The 26,781-nt window shown below is 39.2% G+C and overlaps 3 protein-coding genes and 1 long non-coding RNA gene across 11 annotated transcripts in view; 3 read left to right on the top strand and 1 right to left on the bottom strand.

The window, feature by feature from the left end:
- Window positions 1-196: 196 nt before the first annotated feature.
- Window positions 197-3,328, top strand: LOC126873512 (aminomethyltransferase, mitochondrial). The gene is made up of 5 exons (XM_050634459.1): window positions 197-894; window positions 1,231-1,571; window positions 1,970-2,289; window positions 2,378-2,460; window positions 2,739-3,328. Exons 1-5 carry the CDS (start codon window positions 483-485, stop codon window positions 3,074-3,076), a joined length of 1,494 nt encoding a protein of 497 aa, XP_050490416.1. The 5' UTR covers window positions 197-482; the 3' UTR covers window positions 3,077-3,328.
- A 9,551-nt stretch (window positions 3,329-12,879) lies between these two features.
- On the top strand, window positions 12,880-14,075 carry LOC126873522 (uncharacterized). The gene is made up of 2 exons (XR_007692441.1): window positions 12,880-13,607; window positions 13,823-14,075. It is a non-coding gene; the product is annotated as an uncharacterized LOC126873522 (long non-coding RNA).
- Window positions 14,076-14,188: 113 nt separating this feature from the next.
- Window positions 14,189-26,781, bottom strand: part of LOC126873504 (zinc finger-containing ubiquitin peptidase 1-like) — an 18,670-nt gene continuing 6,077 nt past the window's right edge. Inside the window, exons 1-9 of one of the 7 annotated variants that reach the window (XM_050634441.1) lie at window positions 23,910-24,000; window positions 18,724-18,961; window positions 17,872-18,125; window positions 17,489-17,792; window positions 16,960-17,387; window positions 16,480-16,882; window positions 16,288-16,415; window positions 15,986-16,209; window positions 14,189-15,868 (exon numbers count right to left, since the gene is read on the bottom strand). In XM_050634441.1, the coding sequence (XP_050490398.1) occupies window positions 15,824-15,868; window positions 15,986-16,209; window positions 16,288-16,415; window positions 16,480-16,882; window positions 16,960-17,387; window positions 17,489-17,792; window positions 17,872-18,125; window positions 18,724-18,929 (1,992 nt within the window). In that variant the 5' untranslated portion in view covers window positions 18,930-18,961; window positions 23,910-24,000 and the 3' untranslated portion in view covers window positions 14,189-15,823. The other 6 variants (XM_050634437.1, XM_050634436.1, XM_050634439.1 and 3 more) reach the window with 6 other exon arrangements.
- LOC126873499 (reversion-inducing cysteine-rich protein with Kazal motifs) overlaps window positions 24,308-26,781 on the top strand; it is a 12,642-nt gene continuing 10,168 nt past the window's right edge. Inside the window, exon 1 of one of the 2 annotated variants that reach the window (XM_050634414.1) lies at window positions 24,308-24,456. Coding sequence is in view for 1 of the 2 variants with exons in the window: in XM_050634413.1 (XP_050490370.1) it covers window positions 24,312-24,456 (145 nt within the window). In the remaining variant the exon portion in view is untranslated. The remainder of the gene's footprint in view (window positions 24,457-26,781) is intronic. The other variant, XM_050634413.1, reaches the window with a different exon arrangement.

Genomic DNA, 26,781 nt, shown 5'->3' with positions numbered 1-26,781 from the left:
ATTCCCGGCTTGTATCGTACAAGAAAATACTAATTTATCTCAAGGTCTTTCTTTATCTTTCTTCCATTTCAACACGCATGACACATACGTGTACCATCTTCGGACACAAGGCGACGCAATCTGTCGGTAAACAGACGAAAATATCAGGAAATCACGATCAAACATCCCTTTGTTCGGGCAATGATAAACAGATAAATATCCTCAACTGTTCGTAAGTTGTGAGAAAAGTCTCGTTTAAGAAGCTATAGCATGGAATGTCCGAGGAAGCCAAGTTTTCCAAAGTGATTTTAGAATACGCGAGTTTTCGAAACTCGAAACTATGTTCCGACCTCGCTTACCTCGCCACCGAAATACGTCATTTATCGAAACGCGCGCGCCGATAAACGTCGAAAAATAAGAAGCGGCTGTTCGAGGAACGCGAAATCGTATTTACGGCGTAAACGGCATCGACGGATTTTCCATGCCATGTCCGACTCTGAAAGATGCCTCGTGTCAACGGGGTCAACGACGGAGGGACGCGCCGATGCCTCCAGCCTGCATTCGACGATCAGTGCACGACCAATTGCCACGGAGGAAACACGATGCTTCGTTTTAGCGTTCGTGGAAGATCGGTTTGCTTCGAGACTTTCGACAAACGTATCGAGACGTTAAACAGTGTCCGCGAGTCTTGCACGATTTTTAAGAACAGCTCGAGACATACGGTATCAAAGTCGCGTTTAAGATGTTTGATCGATTCCGAAACGCGGTCAAACGGAACCGAAGGCCACCGTTTCTCGTCAACGACGCCGACATCGACGTCGACTGTCACGACGCCGACATCGACGTCGACTGTCACGACGCCGACGCCACAGCCAAGGAAAACCTGCTTGTACGATCTTCATGTGGAAAATAGAGGTAATTATATTACGTAATGCATAACAGTATTAGGCTGTTTGCAAAATTAGCGAGAAAAGTTGTCTAATTTCTTGTCCTCCTCCTAAATAAGCGTTGCAAAGGCCGTTCAAAGGCGTTCATCTTGCATATACATGGATACGCTACAAAGAGTATTTCTACGCCATTGTATTTATTAAAATTAATTAACTAATTAATTAGTGTCCAATTGATTGTGAGAATATTAAATTTCGCATCATTCGGTAATGCTTTCATATGACAACGACAAAATTTGATATTATGAAAATGAAATGTTAAAGCTGATAAAAAAAAAGGTATCAACGTGACACTTTCTTTTAGGTAAAATAATCAACTTTTCCGGCTGGTTACTGCCGGTACAATATCAAGAGGCAATAGCCGCGTCTCATCAACATACCAGAACTTTTGCGTCGCTCTTCGATGTCGGTCATATGATGCAAACGCTAGTTTTTGGAAAGGATGCAACCGAGCTTTTGGAATCTTTGACGACCGGCGATCTGAAGAACTTGAGCAAAGGCAGCGCGATTCTTACGGTGTTTACCAACGAGAATGGAGGCATTCTCGACGACTTGATAATTACAAAGGACGACGACGATAAATACTTTCTGGTGTCTAATGCTGCAAGAAGAAATCAAGATTCTCAATTGCTCCTCCAACAACAGGTAGACAATGGAATTTTATGTATGTCTCTATTAGACGTCTTTGTTGCGTTTGAAATTTCAAAAGTAAAACCAAACGCGATAGCTGTCGACGATAGAAGTATGATCGGTAATAATTATCAATGGTAGAAAAATTCTGCCTAACGATGGAAACCATCGATGACAACGAGTCGGAAACATTCCGTTTCATAGTGTTAATGAACAATTGCTCGGTCATACACAGCTCAGATTCAATAACGTTCGACAGAATAAAAGAGTATAATTGGCAATTATCCAGTTTATGCGTCATCCAGTTTATCCATTTTTATTTATTTCGATCGCTATAAAATGCTGCAACATCGTTATAAACACGACGTCGTCACATACGACTCGTGGCTCATCGGCCTGATTCTTAATTTTAGGAAAACTTCAAACGCCAGGGAAAATCGATACAATTGCGATTCCTGGATCCTTTGGAACAGAGTCTCGTCGCGTTACAAGGTCCTACGGCCGCGTCGGTTCTTCGATCGATTGTAAAAATCAATTTGAAAAATCTAACATTTATGAACAGCGTAGAAACTACGGTATTTGGAAGCCGAATCAGGGTAACTCGATGCGGATATACAGGAGAGGATGGTTTCGAAATTTCCATGCCAGCCAAAATTGCGCGAACCTTGGTAGAAGCGATCTTAGACACGCCTGACACGAAACTGGCTGGTTTGGGAGCCAGGGACAGTTTAAGGTACTCGATTGCCAAATAATAATTTCCGATTAATTTCCAATTATACATTTGCACGTTTAACATCGGTATTTCATTTGATTACTTTTAGGCTAGAAGCTGGCCTTTGCCTCTACGGGCATGACATCGACGAAGAAACTACACCAGTCGAAGCGGCACTTACCTGGCTAGTAGGTTAGTAATAGCCTGGCAGACAGGCTGCGGATATTTGTGCATTTATGGGAAATTTCAATTTCAATATGGCAAAGACAGATATACAAATATCCAGGGAACAAAATACACCTAACATACAAACGTATATAAAATATGCAAAGTACAGTATTCGTTGCAGCATTCGATAGATAAGACGAATCTCTCTACTTGCACGATGTTTATTTTTTTAAATAATAGACGGTAATAAGATACGCTCGTGACTAACCATAAACGCTTAATTTCTTTCACTTCTGCCACAGCTAAAAGAAGGCGAGCGGAAGGAAACTTCCCAGGTGCAAAGAGGATACTTTCGCAAATCAAATCAGGAACCGAGAAAAAACGAATAGGATTAACGGTAGTGCATGGTCCGCCAGTGAGAGAAGGAGCGTGTATATTGACTCCAGAAGGTGAAAGCGTTGGCAAAGTCACTTCCGGTGGACCTAGTCCCACCCTTGGACGTTCCATCGCCATGGGATACGTGCCATCGGAATTAGCTCACTACGGTGGTGCAATACTGGTACAAGTTCGAGGGAAAACGTACAAGGCAACCATCGCAAAAATACCCTTCGTCAAAACAAATTACTATACCGAAAAATGATCGATATATTTTACTCTTATCTATGTAAAATTCGATGGAACGTACTGTACTTTGGTGTAATGTTCCTCTAAATTTCAAACACTCGATCTGATACAACAAATGATCCATTAATGATAATACATTTTGTACATACTTTTTATACAATGTGGCGTTCAAGAAGAGACTTTGAAAGTATTTGTAAGAATTTTGTAAGAATTGTGTAAAAAAGATTAGAATCGAATGAAAATTACAAAGCGTAATGAACAAAGATTATTTATGTATGGATATGTTACGTATGTTACTTTACTATACACGTGTGTATACACACGCACGCACACGCATATAAAGCGGGGAAAATTCCGCTTATTACAGAGCCCTCTGTGAATAGAAGTATGATACTCGTCTGTGCTTAAGAAGATCTTGGTATATTCGGCATACGATAAAGAGGATTTCCGACGTATCTTATTTTCATATGATAAAATGACTTTATACACATATTCCAATTTGTACTCTCTCGGGGTAATAGAGGGATGGAGGAAGTAACTTTAAATTTTAAACGAAACAGATTCTTCCTCGTTATTAATCCACTGGTTATTAAACAAATAGTCAACTTGTTTTCTTACTGCAGTACCAACCTAGTAAAAACCCAAAGCTCTCGTGAGTTCTAACTACACAAATATCTTAATATAATAAAGGGGCTGGGAGAAGGGCTATTTTATGAAACGATTCCTTCAAAGCGTATCGTATATTCGTATCTTGAAATACTTTGTTATCTCCTCTTCCCACTGTTCCTGTAGACATTTCTGAAACAAACTTGAATTTAAATCGATTAAAACAAGATAAACAATTTTGTTTATGCATGCTCTACCTATCAGGGTGTACAAGGATCTTTAGATGTAGGAACCCACCTACCACGAATCTAGAGATCTCTTCAGACCCTACTCATCAGAAATCTAAAGGTCCTTTTATTTATCCTAACCGTCAGAATTCTCAACTGTTTTTCTACGAGTTCTGACTAGACAAATTTCCAAGCCTATTTATAGGGATCTCATATAAAAGAAACCTATTTCTAGGTTTCCTAACCTATTAGAATTGTGTGGGACACACGATGTAATTCTTCTTCAGCAGATCTCACACGATGAATCCTGAAACAGACCCAAACCACAAAAAAGTTAAATCAATTCTATGACATAGATGCAATTAATTACCAATCGAGGAGATTCCAATTCCATGTGTATAATTTACACTTTCTACAGGTTAATAAATCTGGAACGTACTTAATTATTGGCGTTCGACCGTTCGCGGAGAGACGCGATCGCGAGGAAGCGCGCCAACGAGAGTCGTAAATTCCCGTTACGACTAGATAATCGACGCCACTAAGTGATCGATCCCCTATTTCGTTTAGGACAATAGAGGTGGTTATATTATAGATATAAGTTAAATAGATGACTGATCGAAGGATGGAAAATCGGGAAAGTTCGGTGACGATACTGTGGCGGAGGAAAGCTATCGATGGGTGTGTCTAGCGCACGGGACCATCGGATTTGTTGACGACAATTTTGGCTAGGAAAGCGAGGGTGATAGTCATTGCTTCTGATTGGATGAGAAAAAGGTTGGTGGGCAAGGAAGGATTTTAGCCGCCCCCGAGAGAAAGTTGCTAGCGGGAGACACCGTACGTGAGAAAAACCAAGTTTCCCCTACCTGCCCAGAGTTCACAATAAATTTAAGGAACGCTCGAAGTAAAAAGATACTTGTTTGGTCTGAAAGACCTTAACATCTTGCCTGCGGTGTGGGACCTGGTCTCTGTAGAAAGTCATCGGACGTAACAATTGGATACCGCTGAAAGAAGGACATATCAGGCACAAGGAAATATCAAATAATCAAAACCTCAATTTGAACTTAAAAATCTGGAAATTTAAAAAATTGAATTGAAGTACTACGATAAAAAAAGAGCGATTCTGATCAAACGATCTTTTATTTGATAAAGAGCTTGTAATAACTTTAGTCACCAACCAATTCATATCAGTTGATAAATTATAAATTCTTAGATATATCTTTCAATGAAATTAATAATGCAATAGTGTACGGAAATGATATTCAAATATTTCGCCACATCTTTTTCACATTTTTATATATAATAACATCATTCAAGAATAATACTATTCCTCGGCAAAAATATTCATTATTACTGAGCAAACATATCGTGGCAGTATTTTCAATCACAAACACTCTAGTAATAGAGGACGCTGAAAAAAGAAATGACTCTAAAAGCCAGAAGGGCTATCAAAGTATCCACTCAATACAATCCCCGACAATAAACCGTGAGTGGAATATTCATTCTATTATTCGGCAAACTTTAATTTACTATATGTAGTTATAAAATAGAAAGATCTCAAAATCAAATCGCGATAAGTGCTTCATCATATTTGCAATATTATCTAATTAACTATTGGCAAAAAAAAAAAAAAAAGGAAAAGAAAAGAAGGAAAAAATATTTCCGTGTGAATTATTTGCGCAACACTAATATCTATTAATCTATGCACTCAAATTTAAATATTCGCAACACTAGTAACGGTCCACCGGCGTAGCCATATAAGAGGCTACTGGTGAAACTGCATCTGATGTTCCCGGAGTACGGACGTGCTTCCACAGTCTAGTGGAAGAAGATTGGGCATAATATAAACGCAACGCTACTTTAAAAAACGCGATCATTCATTATCGCAACGCTAAAAGGAAAAATAAGTAGAACTCGCGATGTAACAATATCGCAACGCTAACTCTTATAGTGAATTTAATGAAAATTACAATTTACTATATGAAAAAGCTACTTTAAATATTCTGATATTGCAACTTGCAATGCTATAAAATTGATTGAAAATTAACATTTTTATAATCTAATTTTAAACAATAGAAAACAGGATAAATTCTGATACGTATAATTCTATAAGAAATTCTAAAAATTTATAATAAAATTTGCAAAAGACAATCGCGATATCGTAATTCGCAACTCTAAAGCAAACGCGATTATCATTTTATCGCAACTCTAATTCAAACCGTAATCATTTTCTCGCCGCACTAATGGAAAGCCGCGATGTTATTTCGCAACTCTAATACAACCCGTAATTAATTTGTCGCAACACTAATAAAAAAAATCGCGATTTGCCCAATGGGACGATGGACCGATATATACATCGGTCAAAAAAGCAAACTACTACTACTACTGCTGCTACTACTACTACTACTACAAGTACTAAAATCGAGCATAGTGACAAAGTAGTAACAATAATGACTTCCCATGCTCTGGATGACCCAGAGGATGGGGAGCCATCGATAGTTGCCCTCTTGAACGGCAGTTTGCCGGGCCTCTTCGGCTCATAGCCTCTTCTTTCTTCGGGCGCAATGCCCGCTGAAACTTAAATCTAGGCTCGAGTCTTTCTAATCGCAAAATAAAAAATAACTTATAAAGGTAAAATAAAAAGATAAATCGCGGATGCTATTCCCAGTGCACATGGACGACCAACGATCGTAGCGATCGCTGTCCGTTCGCATGTGCTAGCTCGAGCGATAAACGTTCGTTTCGGAACCCACTGCGTACTCGTGATCACGACCGCGATATTCGAAAAATCGATAGGCAAGGCTCAAGACAAATGGTATACTCCATTCGTGATGCCAGCTTCACCGTCAATATTTCAAATCGAATTTCCTGAAACAGGTTGGACACGCGAAAACGCGCCTACCCGACGAAAGACTGTGCCAACCTGCCCGGCCCTACCTACTTACAGTTAACACTCATGCCAGAAAATATGCTACCTATCCTACCCGGAAACCTATATTTAAAATTGAAAAAATGGCAAAACAAGCACACCAACACATTCGCTCCACGGTTCTCACACATAACCCGGGCGCAAAAGCCTACACTAGAGAGATGTCCCGGGACGCCTCCGACACCCGAGTTTCGCATACAACTTTCACACTCTAATGTACGTACCATTTTCCTGAAATCGACTGACGATGGCTAGCGACCATTACGTATATCTCAACCTTAATTATCCAAATATATTTAAATTTCAATTTTAATGAAATACTCGTAATCATGTACGGTTACGTATGATGTATATCATCTAAAGAAATAATTCGACTAGAACAGATCATCGTATTTTAATCAATGTAATTATCATTGCAGTTTGATACGATACTGAGATTAATAATATCGCTATTTGCAATCCACTATACCTATTTATTAACACTGTTATTTCCAATGGCGATTGGATTCATATTTCTGAATCCATAACTATTTCAAGATTATAATGAATAGCAAAAACGATGCAATTCCACAGCCTAACCACATACACACACAGTGGAAAATACGTCGTGCACGATACGCTAACGCAACGTCAGTCGCTAAAAAAAATTGTTAAGCTTATAGACTACTCATCATGCCCATTGCCTTCGTCCCACCCAAGAAGCACCTGGGCACGTGAGTGAGATTCTGACAATGAACATGGAAGGGGTTAAACCTGAAAATCCTATGCTAAAAATATGATTAGTCTATCTATTTTGTATCTAACGGGCTAATATTCTTCGATTTTCCAATCTAATTTCACTTTAAATTTTAATAATTTTATACTTTATTTTGCTTTATTATTTTAATGAACGATTAAACTATTAAACTGGAATAAAGGAAATTAACGAAGAATACACATATTTATTAAACATAAAATATTATTAAATGCAAGTAATATATATATAATGAATAACGATGGACTCTAAATGAACTCTAATACTCGAAATATCCTCAGGCGATATCTTTATCAAAACACATCATTGAAAACACAAAGGAACGTTCAAAACTTGTTTTGATTCTGAAATCTGCCTGTCGCGAAGTGTTTTCTTGCACGTGAAATTTGATAGCATCCGTCAGAACAAAGACCGACAAAGTTAGACTTTAACATATACTTTCATATTCCATATTCCGAATTTTACTGTGATCATAATTTGTATACTCAAATAATAAAACTGCTCCATATCATCGTAAAGTAGAAGATCAAAATAAATATCATTTCTAATCTTTATCAGCATTATAATAACTTTAATCATAATTGCATTTTCATATTAACGAAGTCTGAGGCCAGCAGACTTCTTCACTACAAAATACTTAAACCAAGTCATTTCGTCGTTTATTTCAATACTCATATATATGCTCATATGGATACTTGATCTTTATGAATATATAATAATATTGAATATAATTTGAATTTATAGATAATTATAATAAACGTATTGTGTAATTTTCAATCATATGCATATATATACTAACTACATCTAATAATATAATATATCATTATATTATTAACAGCATTACATAGTAATGTAATACAAAATACTTTATATTGTAATACGTAAATATCATACTCATATATATATATATATATATATTATATGTATTATGATCAACATTTAAAAACGCGGTGTGCAAGAAAACCTATCCTGATCTAATAAATAAAATATAGACAAAAAAATGTTACTACTCGCGGTTATAATAAATACCCGCGGTCACTATACTCGTCAAAAATTCTACGTATACAACCAATCACCCGTGTCGATTCGGACCTTTCATCCTACGACATGATTGAGTGACCGGAGGGACAAAAAGCATGCGACTCACAGTACATACGAAGAACGATGTGGACAATGTGACGTAGCTTAGAAGAAATCAGGCTGTGAAGAAGTACAGGCTGTGAAATATCTGTAACAAAACATGGAACGATATATATATAATCTATTGTTGAAGACAACATTTTATAGTTTATTAATATAATAAGCAAAAATACAAATTTTCAGCAAATCTTATTTCTTCGTTAACTAATTATCATTAAGAACAAAATGAAAGAAATGGAATCAACTAAAGTATAATACTTACGTTCTTTGCATTCGAAGCACCATAAGATCCTATCCAGAGAACAGAAGGAAGTGGAGATTGTGGCAAAGCTGTAACAAAATATGTAACATTATAATTTACTCTTAAGACCAAAGTGTTGATTGTTTTAAAAGTCCGAGATAACAAAACATGAAATTCTATTAAATTTAGAACTTTAATAATAATAAAAATTGAAATTCTAATAAACTGTAATTACTATAAGAATTGAAACTCTAATAGAGCAATTTGAAATTTAGATTTTATGATTCAATATTGTATTATGATTCAATACTCTGAGTCTTCATTCCAATAGATATTACAACAATTCAAGCAATATACAAAGAATAAACTAAATTAATGAATAATGTGCAAAAGTACTTACGTTGCTAAGCTCCAGGAGAGGTTTTATCCTCTTGAGCACTGACTCGAATACCGAAAACGAATATTTAAAAAAAAAAGTAATATACAAAAAGAGAAACAAAAAATTACCAACGCGCCCGATAAACAAATAGACGAACAACCACTCACTCTAATTTCGCGTATAACTATTACAATTAATATTAATAAGAGCTATTTTGCTCTGAGAAATATTGAAATTACAATAACGAAATAAGCACTGACTCTACTAATCGCATTGCACGCGATCACAAAAACGTTCTCTGAAAGACAAACTGTGTTAGGAGAAGGGGGGAGGGGGGTGTCGTAGAAAAATTAGAGCGTTTGTTTTGAAACTTGTACTGCAGTTTACTGCTGTTTACTGCTGTTTACTGCTGTTTACTGCTGTTTACAGTTGTTGTAAACGATGTTACAGATGTTAAAACGATGTTTGGAAAAGCGTATAATATTATTTACGAATGTTATAAAATGTTCTACACTGGACATTAACGAATACTCTAAATGCAATATAACTGATTTTAGAGACTATACCGAACTCTGAAAAATGTCCTCTAGTAATAAACTACATTACATTTTATAAATACTCGAAAATCTTTGCAACGAGTAAAAAATTTCTTAGAAAAATAATTGCTTCAAGAGCACGATGATATTACGCGCCAAAAGCTAAACTTGTAATGGCGTCTTCTTTAGAAACAATAGAAATTATTGACAAAAGTCGTGAGATGGCGATACTATAGAAAATTCACGCGGGAAATGCAACAAAGTATGACTGATTGCAATCTCTTAAAGGAGATTACATATATACATACAATAAAATCAAGTCAATCGACTTTAAATTAAGTCAAAATAAAAAAATCTACTAAAAAAGGTTTATTACCAGTCTATTAAAGAAACAGTACGAAATAAATAGAAAGATCTATGTATACGTTTTAACCGTTCAGAATTATATTTAAGATATATATAGATAGCAACAATGAAATAATTCGTTTAAATTTTTCTCGGAACGAAGGAATAACTTAATATATTCGAACTAGCAAAGTGAATTCTATAATCTTTTTCGATTTCATCTTAGTATTCTCAAATAAGAAATTACTTTGTTAATTTAATTATATTACATATCAATTATATATGTGCAAAGGTACGTATCAAATATGTATTATAAAATAAATACGTAATTGTATTACCAATGATCCGATGAAAAGATAATATAAACGTATGCATAAGTCTACCATTCTAACAAACCTAACCCAATCTCCATGAGAAGCTGACAAATTGACTGTCAATCATCATGGCGTCCGAACAACACTATTTTGAATTCCCAGTTATCGTCCCGCTATGATCGAGTAACCTGCAGAAAAGAAAATCACCAATTTAAAACGAATGTATAACATTATAATCAAAATGAAACAGAAACAATAATCGGCTTCAAATTCTAACTCGGAAGCTAATAATACAAACTGCCGATAACTCTGACAAACAAATACACGATCGAGAAAAAAGAACGAAAAAGAATTTCAGATACTATTTAATTTTGTTACAATAATGTATAATAAATTAATAAGCGAACGACTGTTAATAACACAAACCTAATAATAGCGTACGAAGGCAACGGAATAAAAGCGGAGATACTATGCAATTAATTAATGTATTGCGAACAATGAAAATTGACAGGTCCTTACGCGACGACTTTCGGCACTGTATGACACTCTCCGCGGCCCGTTCGTGCCTCAAATATCCTACGAGTGGGGATGTGTGTTTATATCGTGGCAAGTCGATCGTATCGAATCAACGAATTTCCTAATGTTACAAAATGTCTATCTCTACACTGCACGTTAACGGATAGTTTAATGAATGCAATATAACTGATTCTAGAAATTATACTGTGTGTTACCGAAGACGAGGCTGCAAAAATTTTCTGAAAGTAAATTTGCATTAGTGGATAGAGGGTAGGGAAAGGAAATAAATTACTCTTTCTTTCTTCTTTGCTAAAATACTCTTTTTCTTCTTTTTTCTGTCGAGTGCTTGTTTACGAAAATACTGCTTCTTTTTAAACTATGAATTAATTACTATTCATTTACCACAAATAGTATCCTATATCATATCAAGAGGACGAAAATATAAATTTTATGCCAAGAATACGAAAAAAGATATATAGTTAGTATATTTCATTAGAAATATTTTTCATGTAAAGTATTTTCTATTATTGTCAAATATATACTATATGAATATTTCATAATATGATTGATTTGTAAAAATTATCCGCCAAAGTAAATGTTTGCCATTACAGATTCAAATACTTCGCGTATTACGTGACTTCGTTCTAATAAAACATGGCGCCCTTTTTCTGGCTGTTTAAACAAAGCTGCGCAATACGAAAAAAAAGGCGATGCGCAGAACCTGTTCAAACCTGTCTGTGATAAGGCACTTTCTCGAATGTAATAGAAATTATTGAAAAAGTCGAAATAACAATATTATCACAGACAATTTACGAATAATGAAGAAAAATGAAAAAGTTATTTGAATTTTTTACTCAAATGAAACAGAATCAAGATAATCTACGTCAAACTAATGTTAATGTATTCGAAATAAAAAAAAGAAGTAGTTTCTTTAATATTGCCTCTTTCATATTGATATTTTTAATAAACCGTGAATTTAGAATTTGTCGTATTACATATTAAATTACGTTAATATCACGAAATATTTGCGAGAAACGAATTCAATTGAATACTGGATAAATATTGCCAATTATCCAATTAAATAGAGAAAACAAACGTATAAATACGTTTGCCTTCCTTGAAATGAATAAAATATTACTACATTTCGACAAAAAGTTATAAAATCTATCTTTAATCACCATGGCGTCCTTTTGACTTTCATCTCATCCTTTCGAATACCGCAGCATGCCTCTAATACTTGGAATGGCTTCCCTCGCAATGAAATAATTGTAATCTGGACAAAAAGAAGAGCAAAATATTAGAACAAATGTATAAAAGGTACAAATTATTTGAAAATGAAACAATGATCATGGTCAAGCTACATTTTGAAAACTCATTGTACTACCGCCAAATTGGGCAACGAAAAAGACAATCGAAGAAAAGAAAATAATTAAATAATTGATTACAACGATGTATTGAGGAAGAACGTACAATTAAATGAAAATAACGATAGCGTGGGTTCGAACGGTAGAAAAATGTCTACCAAAGTACCAAAGACACGGTTGGATATACGTCTAATCGCACTGATTGTCCACAATAAACGGGCACCCCGCGCTCCGATTTACCCAGCGAACAAAGCAATACGTCCTAACTCCGCGACTTTCGACACAAAAATGTCCCTACCTCGCGGCAGAACTACCGAATTTCTAATGTAGTGGGGAGGTAAGGTAACACCCACAACCTAACCCCCCTCGCCTTTCCACTAATTGTAACAATTACGCTTTACGGGAAACCGAAATTTCACATGCGTCACAGAATTATCCATATCTCGATCAACAAACTGTAGGAACCTTGCAACTAAATGATATAAGAAATGTTCAATGTTTTGGTTTTTGCTCGGCGTAAGATGACTTGCTATGCGGGCATAAATAAATGATTTCTGGGATACGTTAATTGCTCTATCGCTCCAGACCCTAGGCGATATTCTCACATTGAACACACATCAGTGTTATGGCCATGCTATAGCCCCGAGTCTCGCTTTCTTGGGGGTGTCCATATTAAAAAAGAGACATACATTTTATTTTACGATTATAACAAATAATTCACTTCTTTGTCTCGAGAAAAATTTTAAATTAGAAGAAACTGGCAACTCTTTTAAGAGATTTTAAATATAGTACAATTTTACATCAATTTAAATTGTGAAAATAAACGTTAATTCAACGAATAAAGAAAATAATTATAGACGTTGTTTTCTAGTATATGTACATAATAATTGCTATTAAGTTTTCTACACTATTAACTAATGTTATTCGCCGAAGATATTTTAGCTGCACTTTGAATTTCAAGAAACTAGGGGTGGAGGCGCTGAAGCCGGTGCAGTTTGTCGATGATCTTAGGCGCATGTGAGCGGTTTTAGAAGAGCTTTATGTAGTGCAAAATATTGTACTCGATATATGACAATGGGTATTATAAATGACAAACAGAATCAAACCGTTAATGCGGAATCGAGGGAGGTGCAAAAATCTGACAAACCATTGAAACCTTGCTGCGCTTGTCCTGAAACGAAGAAGGCAAGGGACGATTGGTACGCAAATATATTTAAATATTCGAGAAAATAATGTTTTCACTTCAAGTGTCTTTAAATTAAGTTCGAACATTTAGAAGTAACAAGTAAAAGAATTTGTTAACGAAATCTGTGTAGCTGAATTAGTATGCTTTTATTTGCGAATTAATACATAACCTCATCTTGAAACACATCTTTTAGTACAATTGTATTCAAAAACATTAATTCTTTTTCAGCATTATCCTACTAGGTGAAGAAAACTGTAAAGATTTGATAGAAGCGCATAAAACTTGTATGCGGTCATTAGGATTTAACATATAAATATAAATTAGCTATATATTATAATTATTATATAACATGTTCAGGTTGCATTTTGAACGAAAAATGAAGTAAACAGCGTTTACTTCGTGTAACTGATTTAGTATTTCTCAAAACAATGTTAACATACTAAGCAATTTGTTTAGAAATAAACAAGTTATTTTATTTGTATCGGATGTACTGTTTATTTAAATTTCCTTAGCTGTGTGAGCAATATATAATATCGGATATGGAAATTGAGAAAGTATTTTTTCTTTTAATGGTGTAAAACAATCACACATAAATTGGGAATTCTAACAAAGCATATATTTTAATTTGACATGTGAGTAATTTAAAGTTCTTTTTACACTTGCTTAACAATTCCATAGCTTGCTTTGCCTGAACATTCCAAAATATTGAACATATTCTTAATGAGCGTATGAAAAAATATAATGCAAGTAATAACCATATCTTTGCTGTCAGTCATAATTATTGCATCTGGTTCTAGTGAGTAGAAAGACAAATGTTCACTCAATTAGTGCATTTTATAAATTATCAAAGCTATAAAATAATAATACATTTTCTTCTTATAATACCTTTCACAGTAACAAACATCGAATTTTTTGATAGTTTCCAAATTTCTTGAAAATAACAAATATGTATCAATGATCATATGCGTATCAATACAATTTATAATATACAATAAGTGTAATGATAATAACAGTAATAACGCAGACGATTATAAATATAATAATGGAAACAATGTAACTCGTTTAATCGTGTAATATAAATAACAAATTAATGGACTGTCTTGCTCTCTGATCTTCTCTCGCAACGTTGTTCTTAACTTATAAATTAACGTATGAGTAGCCTTAATGTAATCCAATAATTAAATAGAATATCCGAAAGTAGTATGAAAGTAGTTGTACTTTATGTATGAGTGAAAGAAGTGTAATACAACGAAGAGTGTGTGCAAGAATGTGTATATGTATATAGATAAATGTATATATAATATATGGAAATATGTCGTCTATTCTTGTAGACACTCCAAAAAAATGAAGCAATGAGAATAAAAGTTGATTAGAGAATAATAATCTTTGACGGTATATAAAATTTGTTATCGCCACGCGTATTGCAATATGTTGTTATATTGATACTTTTATTGACTAAAAATTGACAACATTTTGACAACAACGTTCATAGAAATGTAAAGTACAAGTGAAAGAGAAGTTAAAACACGGGCAATGCTTTCTTTAACGTTCTGATCACGTGGAGTGTCTTCAAAAATATTTAGAATCGGTGATTAGCATTAAATCGATAACAGCATCACAGCTACGAAAGAGTCTCGTTCTCCAAGATCTGCCATGGCTTTTTCCGCTGATGCCACCGATCGGCATAGGACGATTGGTCGACTAAAAGTTAGCACAGCCTGTTCGGTGCGACGAAAATTGAGCAGAGCATTATGACCAAGGAATGACGACCGAATTGATTCTGTCCTTCAAATTCATCGTGACTGTAACTTTCCTTTCCAAGCACACATCCCCTAATACAATATTTTCAAGGCTGAGTCTGAATTAAAAAATGATCGGTACGCGTAACATATAGACACCCCTCCCCTTTTTTTCTTTTTCTTTTTTTTTTTTTTTTTCTTAGAAAGTACAACTTTTATAGGTTCGTCGGTCAATTTTAACTGCAAAAATTCTGAACCACGACGCAGGCTTATTAGATACACGTGATTTGAGGAGCCAACGAATGACGGCGAAAATATGCAGGAATATATCGTTAAATAATACTTCTGCAACTACTACGGTGGAGCAAACCTCCTAATGATAAAACCTAGAACATTGCGGTCATGTAACTTTAAGGATGCTGGAGAAAATTGGTTTGAGGCAGTCTATCGTCTTCCCAAAAGATTTAATTCCTTTCCAGGCCAGTAAATCTCACCTATCTTGTGGCAACCGAATCAAACGTAATACTTTGCTTTCCTGAAGTTAGAAATGATTGTAATTTAATTTAATTAGCCCTTCTTGCAATAAATAATCACATCTATAGCAAATAAGCGAAAAGATAAACAATAAACGAATAAATATATGAAAGCTTACGTGATACTCTAAGTCGGTTTCCATGATACCGGTAACAGCAACGACTTGATACTGTCTCGCTTTCATCGCTGCAATCGACTTGCGTACCAAACGCATCGCACCAAGTGCACTACTTGTACTGTTAAATTGTGCCATTTGTGCTGGACTATGGCTTGGATCGAGTACTAACATTGTTATTGAACCATCTCTCAACTGTTCTACTCCTATTATTGTTCTACTATGACCTACAAATAATAAAATGTAGTTGTCTTTCCTAATTTCCTCTTTATCCTCGCTTTCTTAATTCCGTTGTTAGTCTTTACCTTGATGCTGCAAATAAAGAGGTGGCTTGAAATCATCGCACCGCTGGAAGTATTGTAAAACCCAATTAAACATTTCAGGGTGTCCGCCATCAGAATTAGTTGGTGTATAAAAATCTACCAGCTGACACCTGTGATAGAAACACGATGTATAATGTGACTCTAAAAAAAGATGATAGAAATTAAAGGACATACTTTATTCTTAAACTAGACAACAGTATGACTACTTCGGTGGGACCAATCCATTTTCTGGTGTTCACCAATTTTCCTCCCAACTGTTCAGCTCCTTGAGTATCGAAACCTTGGGCCCAAGCCCACTCTATCATCTTCTGAAGTCTAGAGATCGACGGTATAGAACTTCGTAGTGGATTCTTGGTAGAACTACCGCTACCCAAACCAGAATTCCACGCTTTATAAACTAACTCGTTGTACCCTGTATGTTGCAAAAGTGACGAAATTAACATCTGCAAATTTCTATAACCACATCCCCATCCTTTGTCCCCATAGGTAGTTGCATAATGGTCTACGGTAGAACACATCCAGGTGCTTAATACATTACTACATGCTTGACTGACAGCCCGTATCTTGGAAACTAGCCCTATAAAGAATCGATGAAGTAATAAAAAGTATTCGTAACGTTATGAGTAAATAGATGTGGAAAAAAAAGATTATAACCGCGTGTACAAGAACTGCCATCATCGATGCCGCTGCTTTCAGCTACTCTGAGCTCGGTTTGTCTTTCGTAATAATCAGCAATCGTCATTTCGCCGGAATACACAGCCCGCTGCATATTGGTGACGCTTTGTTCTCTAAAATTCCCTTGATTGTCCATTCCATATTGCGCCCTTAACATCTCAAATTCACGTTGTTCGCGTAATTTTCTAAGCTCCTTCTCAAGTCTTTCCATATCCTTTGCTAACATTCTGTCGGTAGACAAGTCTGGAGTTATAGGAGATGGAGTGCACTTTTTACTGAAATGTTCTTCAATGTGTGCAGTTAATTCGTCGTTGCTTTTAAACGAGGTACTGAAGCAAACTGGACACGCAGGTGTATCACTACCAACGGTTGCTTGAGCTGACTGGGAAGCTGCACCATTCGCAGGGCTTTGTAAAAGAAATACAATAATTTTGATTTTCAAATCATGCCAATTTACTATAAACACAACTGATTGTTATGCATGCAATACATATAAATCTTACATTACCTCAAGATGTCTTTATGTTCTATGTTAACGTGTAGCTCAAGATCAGAAGAATTTGGGAAAGACGTGACGCAGAGTGGGCAGTTGAAGACACCATCACGCGATGGTGGAGATTCAGGTGGAAAGGACGGCGACGTGAGATCAAAATGTTGTCTGTTGATATGCTCTTCTAACCTTAGTGGACTGTCAGAACTGTAAGGACACATAGGACATTCTTGTACTGGAAGTTTTGGCGAAGCATGGGAACGTAGTTGCAAATTTAGGCCTGAACGCAGCGGAGACCCGTGTCCAGCTGCACCTTCGATAACTGAAAAGATATTGTGGATTATGTGTCGCATCAGTAACTCAAGCTATACCAGATGATACTTGATAAAACTTCTTAGTACCGTTATTAACATTTCCAATGTTATTATTGTTATTATTATTATTCACATTTGCACTAGGAATCTGTGGTTCCACTTTTGGTATTTCTTGCTGCTGCTTAACACGTGGACTGAACGAACTGCTCCAACCATTTTGAAGAAGCGGAGGACTTGGGGACATAGTTGGAGAAGGACATGGACCGCGACATTCGTCGTCTCTTCTATCATCCACTAACGAATCGTCATCGATAAATGCCATCATGTCATTCTCTGGAGTACTGTAACAATTGAGATAAGTAGTTATCACCATACACAGATACTTTAGATATACACTGATTGTAAGCGGTACTTGTATGTACATAAAAAGAGTCAAGTATTTATTACTTTTTACGACGAATATCTAATTCACATGCTGTTTCCCCTTTGTAGTCTTTTATCATGTTTCATACGATTCATTTGAATCTATAGCACTGTCTACACATGGCCACTATATACTTGACAAACGATAGTCGAATAAAGACTAGGAAGAAGGGACTTGGACATAACTACGTGTAACAAGAAAAATATTAAAAGAAGTAACTAGGATTAATGGGGTAATTTAATGCTTCTTCGGCGGTGTCAATTCATCTATGGTTAATTAACTAGTAAACAAACCGGATAAGCCCGTAGACAAGTACGCTCGCAACGAATTCAGAAACTTTGTACGACGGAATACAGAATGTATACATATATGTAGTAGCGCGACATCTAAGGCCCATTTTTGCCGCCATTTCTCCTCGCAATCAGAACAGTTTGAACGCTTTATGATGTATTTGAAGGATATTTATGAAGAAAATCATATATGCAAGATTAAAAGGATAATTGCACCATATATACCTTGGTGTTAGATAATCGAGATGGGCACTGTTAACGTGGGTCAACATTTCCGTCGGCGAAATTTCGCCTAAATCGCAAAAGGGGCAATTTGCGGCTCCTTGGAGGTGGTAGAAAACCATATGAGATCTCATCTCTTCGTCATTGAAACCTTCCAGGCCGCAAATTTCGCATGTGTAATTCATTTCCGGTGGTTTACTGGTCGCCATTTTTATTACATGCAATCAAATCACTCGCTGGCCTATAATAAAAATAAAAATGCATATTATTAAACTGTCGTTTATTGAAATCGCTCGTGCAAGATCCTAATCAACGTGCATGGAATCGTGCGTCCGTGTTGAATCGAGTCTTAACATCCGATAACTCGGCTATTTAAACAGCCGTATCGTATAACGAGTCAACCTTTAAACGATCCAACTAACTTTGTGACAATGGTCAGAGAAACGTTGCCATTGAAACATCGCAGCGGACGGTGCGCTTCTCGACGAAACGAATAGCAGAAGAATTTAAGCAACGGTTTAGACAAAGTAACCCGCGACGGTACATGAAAACTGCACTGTCGAGTATTTTCCTCGGTGAATCGATAATTGAATTCAGGGTCGCGTACAAGCGATTGTACCGTGGTTAGCCGTTAGGTTTCTCGCGAACGCGAGATTTGTTCAAGCGGCAGCACACGAAAACACCATAACACGAGCAAAACTAGCGTACAGGCTCGTTTCCGACGCACCGTGTCAGCTGATTTAGTAGAGGCAAAAGCCCGCACAGCACATCCGTGATGCAACGATATCCACGAATGGAAGACGTTTTCCAGTACATAGGACGGTCCGCGTTCGTTGAATCGCAGTTCCGCGTGTAAGAGGAAACGCAACGCGATCTCTCACCTCTGCTTTATCACCTGAATCCGTTTCTCGCTGCCGTGTTCGCGTGTCAATCAATGCATTTCCGTGGTCGGCGAGAATCCCATGGCTCTCGTTCCGCAAACAAGAAAGCTTCGACGAGAGAGAATCGCGACGACGATGGCGACGTCGACGACCACGGCCACAACGGCCAAAGAGAGTCACAGAGGATCAAGAGGAGTGCACACTTTCGATGTCGTTTTTCCAACCAAGCGGAGGTCGCGTATCTTTTCGCTCGCTCGCTCGCTCGCTCGCTCGCTCCCGAGGAAACTAGGCCAACCAGTGAATCGCAAGAAGAAACGAGTACACGTTAGGTTGCTGGGTTGGGTTGACCCATTTGAGGTCGCGGTTAACGCGTGTACTCTCGCACTCGTGCCTCTAACGCTTCCTTGATATCCGATACCCTCGCACTCACCCGATTAATAGCATCTATTTGAGCGCGCGAACCAATTGCAATCCACACTTTTTTTCCACGCTTGTTTTACACGCAGCAAGGCGTCCGTGCAGGCCACAGTGCCTAACACGGCGCCTCATTTGCCTCCATATGACAGCGCCAATCCACCCCGACACCTTCACGGAAAGAGTTTATCGTTCCACCACCCCACCGCGTCGATTCTCCGCCACTCGTTTGTCCGAAGGGTTGCGTTTCTGTAGAGCGGAAGGCGCTGGCCGACGGCGCCACCCTCGAACCACCCGACGTCGCACGCGGTCGGTAAACCTTTCCCCGCTTTTCTCCCTTAAATTTCTTCCCGATCTCGTTTACGAACGAACGTTTAATCAGGCAAATTTAGAACATTGCTTACAATCTTATCGGAACGTGGCCTCGATATAATTACTTTTTAATAGTTTTTAATGTCATCTGTTTGATTCGCCGGCTCGAGCGGAATTTCCGCTCTCGTATAGTTTCGCTTAGATTCACTTCGAACCGGATCTACTGGAATCGGCGAAGCGACGGAGACTTGCGTCGCGCAGCGAGGCAAATTTCCACGACAACAAATAGCATGTATATCGGGTTACGATGACAACGCGTTCAATGGAGGCACTTTTAGCGCGCAGGCTCGAGATATTTGAATCTTATTTATGATACTCGGCGTCTATGTTTCCGCGTTACGGCTTTCAGCTTGTAGCCGGTATTTTCAGCTAACTCGCTGATTGTGCAAATAACGAGATCTTGAAAAGGTTAGCCCGAAAGGCTACCTGAAATCCAACCATCGCGAGAAATCGTATATCTCCGATAACCAAGACGTACGTAGAATCTAACCTGCCTAAAAACTATCAGTTTCTTTCCGTTCTTTCCTTTTGACCTTTTCGTTCACCCGAGACATTTTTCTACGCGCGAGTTCTTATTGCCGGCTCCAATGCGTTCCAATTTCTCTCATTGTATTCCCTATTGTTCGTCTGCGACTCTACGACGAGTTTTTCCATAATGACAAGCCGGCAAACGGTCTCGACACGGTGCATTATCCGAATGGCAGAACGCAATCAGCTTTCAATGGTGAGTTCATTTTGGCGAGTGATTTGAAAGCGCTGGTATTTCGACGATTCGAAGAGTCCAATCGATCGTTCGTTTCTATGGAAGGCCAAAGGAGAAGCTTCGTTAGGCGAATGTTACGCTTGCGATGCAACGAATGGAAGAAAGATGGAACTGGGATCGCGGTTGTTCGTATGCTTGTTCGTAACGTGATCAAATGGGAGGTAAACATTGGGAATTCTGATCGTGCTTAAGACATTCCTTTGGCACGGTAGAAAACGCGCGACAAATTTACGCGAGAAACTCGATTTCTCACGATGGCTAGCAAGGAGCAAGCTGGTCCTCGATTTCTGTCCGATGGTCGATGCTGGTTCATTGACATGCAGCCGACGATTGACGGAGGATGCAATGTTCACAGAACTATTTGGTCTTTCCCCTTGGTCACGCGCTCGCCCTATCCCTCCTTCTTCCTTTCGCTCGTTCGAAGGGTGCGTGAGTCAAATACTTGAAGCGCGCATGCACGGAAAGTAAATCGCCGGCAAATTTATTGGACACCTTTTCGATTCTGCACGACGATCGATTCGATTACCAGGAATTTCGATTTGGTCAATTTTTCATTGAAAAATCGGTCTTTCGTACCGTATACAGTTCTCGGCCATCGAACTACGATCGCTCAATACTTTCGACACGTTTTACCCTTACTCCTTTGCTTTACTTTTACTTTGCAACTTCTCTAGACTCTAGAATGTCGTCTAAAGATCATAGATCGTGATAGTATGCAGTAGCATGTAGCCTATAGCAATAGGAAATTGGAATTCATCGTCACTGGTGCTCCGATAGATGCATAACATACCGTCCAATTAATGCTCGCCACTGGATAATTAATAACCACTGCGACTACTTAAGTGAGTTAAACCGAGCCGAGCAAAGTCCGCATTGCAAAAACGTTTCTGGCACGATCTGCCATCGATGGAATACGTTAAGACCAGCCTCGTTCCTAAAACAACTGGAAAAACCTTTGTGTACTATTTGACTACTTGATATTGATTGAGAATATACGTAGCACCCAACATTGACGAGATTATAATAAAAAAAAAAAGAAAAAGTCGTGTTAAATTTTTCCATCAAATTTTCGAACGTCGAACGAAAATCAAACAAATTAAACGATTCTACAAATACAATCGTTACAGGGAATGGAATTATAGGGAATAAGCAAAAAAGAAAAGACAAGCGATTGCCCATTTCTGTTACGAACCAATTCGATTACCAATCGCCGAATGTGCCGGCAGAATTAAATTCTTGTTCATTAATCGCACGATCGTCGATTATTTCTACTAGTAGGTAGGTATTATTTCTGCTAGGTATCGTAGTAAGTCGACAATTGTAGCTTAATATTCTTGAAAGGGACAGCATTTGGGTTAAAGTAGATGTTCGGTGAGGAAATTGTACGACGTTCCGTAACCGCGAATGTCGTGGTTAATGGTTGAAAGTGCTAGGACTGACTCGCGAGCATCGCCAAGATAATGCCATCAACCGTTCATTTTGCAAATTAGTCGCCGAGCGTACCAAGTTACATTAATAATGGTCTTTATAGCGTACAAAGCGGCGACGATCCTGCGACGCAAACCGGTACACATTTGCAGAAACTTTGCGAGTATTTATCCGTGTTCGACTTGGAACTGGTTTCATCCACGGGTCTTTTTTCCTCCCGTCTATGGACTACGAATTTCCCTTGCCGAGCTTTCGTATTTTCCTGCAAGGCCACGCGGCCATCTCGCCTCGCGAATTGTAATTATACGACCGTACGAATCGTATGATTACCGACGATAAAATTGTTATCGCAAATAACGGTCCGATGCGTTTGGTGCGCGCGTCCACGATGAAACAGCAAGCCTGCTCTAAGGGATAAAGTGGACAGAGATGCAAAGGAACAGAGAGAAAGAGAGTCGAGGAGGAACAATCCGTCCGCAGCCTACGTGCGGATTGAAACGGATTTATCGGCGGAATAAATTAATAAATTACTCGACCATCGAGTCGATTGCCTTCACGAGGGGTTCGAACGGAACCCGCGTCCCACAGCGACGCATCCGAGTGGAAATTCAGTGAATGAATCTCGAGATTATTCTACAGCGCAACTTCTATTTCCACTTTCCATCGCATCGATACGGGATATCGCGTTTTGCCATCGTAATTAGCTCGCACGCCCACGCAAAGGCAACTTGATCTCTTTATTTCATATTAAATCTTACTTAGATACATAGGTACGTCGAGCGACTGAAAACGGTACCGTATAAAGAGCGCAGTTATCAGAGATAATAGCTTGCGATTGCCAAAGTGAATCACATTCTGTCAAACATCTTAGTAGAACGAACGGTATCCGCGTTTCGACGATAGTCGACGACGAACGAATGCTCGCCCGTAATACGTCTCAATCGCTATCAGAGGAAGTACAAGCGCGGGTTATCAGTTTACCCGGTGCAGGAATGTGGCTTTCTAACCCACGCCACGGGCCGAGCTGGTCCCTTCGAATTTACGACTTTCGATGAGATCTCGCTTCGACGTACAGTCAACGTTCGCTCAGAACGGTGATAATCCGTTTGCCTGGAGATAACGAAATCGACCAACGATCGATACCAGCTGTACGACTCGAATCTTGTCTCCAACAACGCGCAACATTAACTCAACTTTTAAATACGAAGATATGCAACGATAACTTGGGACAATCGAGAGTGTGTGTGTGAGAGAGAGAGAGAGAGAGAGAGAGAGAGAAAGAGAGAACGAGTCACGAGGCTTCTTGAAACGAACGGCGAAAAAATGCATACCGAGGGTCGTGTAGGTACAGCCTGAAGATGTCACGATCACAATAGCAGTTGCACTGCGTGACAACGACAACGCGCCACGCGTCTTTTCCCTCCTCCCACACGCAATCCCTCCGTCTCTATCTCTCGTTCAGGCCTGTCCTCTCTCTCTCTCTCTCTCTCTCTCTCTTTCTCTCTTTAGATGTCTGGTCTCCTTCTTCCTCTCACCCACTCGGTCGAGTAAAAAGCTTACCGAAGCGAAGAGCCGAGGCCACGAGTGCGACGAAAAGCTCAGTCGCTCGCGGACTGCGCTCCAGTGCACTTGGTTTTCGCGCGAGTCCGCTTCTCGCCGACATGCCAACTCTGTCGCTGTCGTTCGCAATCGTTCGTAGATTTCGCGCGCCAGTTGTGTTTTAAGATGCGCCGATGGTGTCAGTGATCGTCATGGATCTCGAGACTCGACCGCGATTTCATGGAAACGCGCGATATTCAACGATGCTGGTGATCGGGTTGTCGACGGTGATGTTGACGGTCATCGTCGTCGCCACTCCTTTTCTCGACGCTGTACAAGGTAATTTTCTATTTCATCTTTATTTCAGTTGCGCGATTCGGCGACCGTCGCCTGGCCGGACAACTCGAGCTTCCGACTCTGGGAAACACCGGTTGGTCGAAACGAAACATTGGTTGGTCCAACTCGCTTGGTCGTGCCGCTAGCCGCGTTATCGTAGCGTCGGATGAACGGCGATTATTTTTAAAATAGCTCGTGTCAACTCGTGGTCGGTCTCGGTCGCGACTCCGCTAAAATACAAATTCAGCGAATCTTTGTCATCTTTCTCGTCGGAGACGATATCGGCCACAACTTCTGGCCACATGTGCGCACTTGCCTTCCTTTCTTTCCCCTCTTCGCTTCTCCTTCCGTATTAATTCTCGCCGCTTTTGTCAGCCTTTACTTTTTTCAGCCTCTTGCGCCGTTCGATTCGCGCGGTCATCTTAACGCTCTCCCTTCTTCGACTTTATCGTCGACATGCTCGAGAAGCGGCCAGCCATTTGTTTATCTAGGTGCCGTGTGGCTAAGTACGCTCAAGTGTCGACGGAAACTCTTCGCTTCTCGGGCGAATCGACGCGACAAAAAGCGCTGCTCGCTTTGGGCCGCCTTCCGCAATTTTTCCTCGCTGATTAAAACTGCCACTGCATTCGTCGATCGTTCGAAACGATCGAAACGGTCGAAACGAACGTACACGCCACCATCAACGAAACACTAGCGATTCGTGGAATTTCTTAAAAAATGCTCGTTCCGCGTTTCGTCGCCCGTCTGCCGATCTTTAATCTCTTTCTGTCTCGAAATTTACATGGTGCACGTGCGTGTGAACGAGCTGTCGCTAACGGTCCTTCGCCCCTGCCTCTCTTCAACTCGGTTCGAACGCCTCTTGTACAATAAGAGGAAAGAGAGTCACATACATACATACGTACTTACATACATAAGCAGAGAGCCATTGGCGGTCGCATATTCTCGTATATGCGTGTGTATATATAAATATGTATATGTATATGTATATGTATATGTATGTATGTGCACATGACATAGGCGTATAGGTGGATACGTATTCGTATAGGTTCGCGTTCGTATAGAGTTCGCGAGGTGATAACGCGTCGCGCATTTCTCCGATCCTCTCACCTTTTCGCTGCACGCGTGTTTCCTCCGCTCCGTGCGTCGCGTCACCGTGACTTAATATCGCGTTATCCGTTGAGTGCGCACGCGACTAGAATGATTTCGTGCTAATTGATATCTCGTAAATTCTACGCCGAACCTTCTCTCTCTCTCTCTCTCTCTCTCTCTCTCGGTTCGAAGCGAAGGCGACGTTTATATCTCCGTGCGGTAAACGTCCATCAGTCAGCGTACTCCTCGCACTGTGTAGCAACGAACGTAGTTTCTAACAACCAACACCGATATTTATGCCATGCAACGCTAATGCGCTGGACAAGCTCTGACTGTCGGTTTTATCGACGATCGAAAGCCGTCGTTTCGGTAGAGCAGGCGTTTGTTCCGCTGTTGAGAGTCGCCGTTTAACTCGCTGTTTAACTCGCCGCTTGTTTCTATCAACGATACACACCTAGGCAAGACTTTGCGCCATGGCCAAGCTCCTCCTATAAATCACGCGTCAAAGTTCTCGTCGTTCGTTCGACCCGCTGTGGTAGTCGCGATAAAACATCGTTAAGGTGTCATTCGATTGCAGTAATTTCAGGCTGGATGCGCCATCAGCGAAGGGCCATGAAATAATATCTGGTTGCGCGATGAACGAGACAGAAGGGAGGAAAAAAGAAGGGATAAGAGGAACGTTGTCCCGCTTCAGCGTTGCGCCGCTGGCTTTTGGCCGCGTTAGTACGCAAAACCAGCCGGATCATAGTAATTTTAACGCGTGCCTGTTTGCGCGTAAATCCTTTCTATGCCGCGCGTGCAATTTCGCCTGTCTTTCAGCTGGAAATTGGAACGCGACGTTGCGCAAGCGATTTATGGCAACGCTACTCCGAATACATCGATCGACCGATCCAACTTATCGATTAATGCCTCTTCGACTCGATTCGTCGTTGATCACTCGCCAAACGGATCTTTACTCGTCGAAATCTTTCCGACTTGCTCCTCCTCGCTCCTCGTTCCTTCTTCGTTTTGTCATACGCGATCGTCGTCAGAAAGTCTTCGTAACGGGACAGCTCGATCAGACGGCCGTGAAAGCAGAATCTACAAATAAGATGACGAGCAATGTTTCAATTTCCTAACCGATTACATCGACTATTCCCTACTCAAACAATCGATTTCCATTTGATCGGGCCGATCGATTCGAAGCGGATTCGAAGCGGATTCCTCGCTTATCGTTAGCTTCCTCTCGTCATAAGGCGA

Source organism: Bombus huntii, chromosome 14, assembly GCF_024542735.1.
Source record: "Bombus huntii isolate Logan2020A chromosome 14, iyBomHunt1.1, whole genome shotgun sequence".
Taxonomy (NCBI): domain Eukaryota; kingdom Metazoa; phylum Arthropoda; class Insecta; order Hymenoptera; family Apidae; genus Bombus; species Bombus huntii.
Note: the sequence above shows the minus strand (reverse complement) of the source record. Positions and strands in the feature narration are given on the sequence as shown.

Excerpts from the sequence above, each read along its gene's own strand:
- LOC126873512 (XM_050634459.1), top strand. The coding sequence starts at position 483 with ATGCCTCGTGTCAACGGGGTCAACGACGGAGGGACGCGCCGATGCCTC. Across the intron at positions 895-1,230 it reads TCTTCATGTGGAAAATAGAG|GTAAAATAATCAACTTTTCC; the intron begins GTAATTATATTA and ends ACTTTCTTTTAG. Across the intron at positions 1,572-1,969 it reads AATTGCTCCTCCAACAACAG|GAAAACTTCAAACGCCAGGG; the intron begins GTAGACAATGGA and ends TCTTAATTTTAG.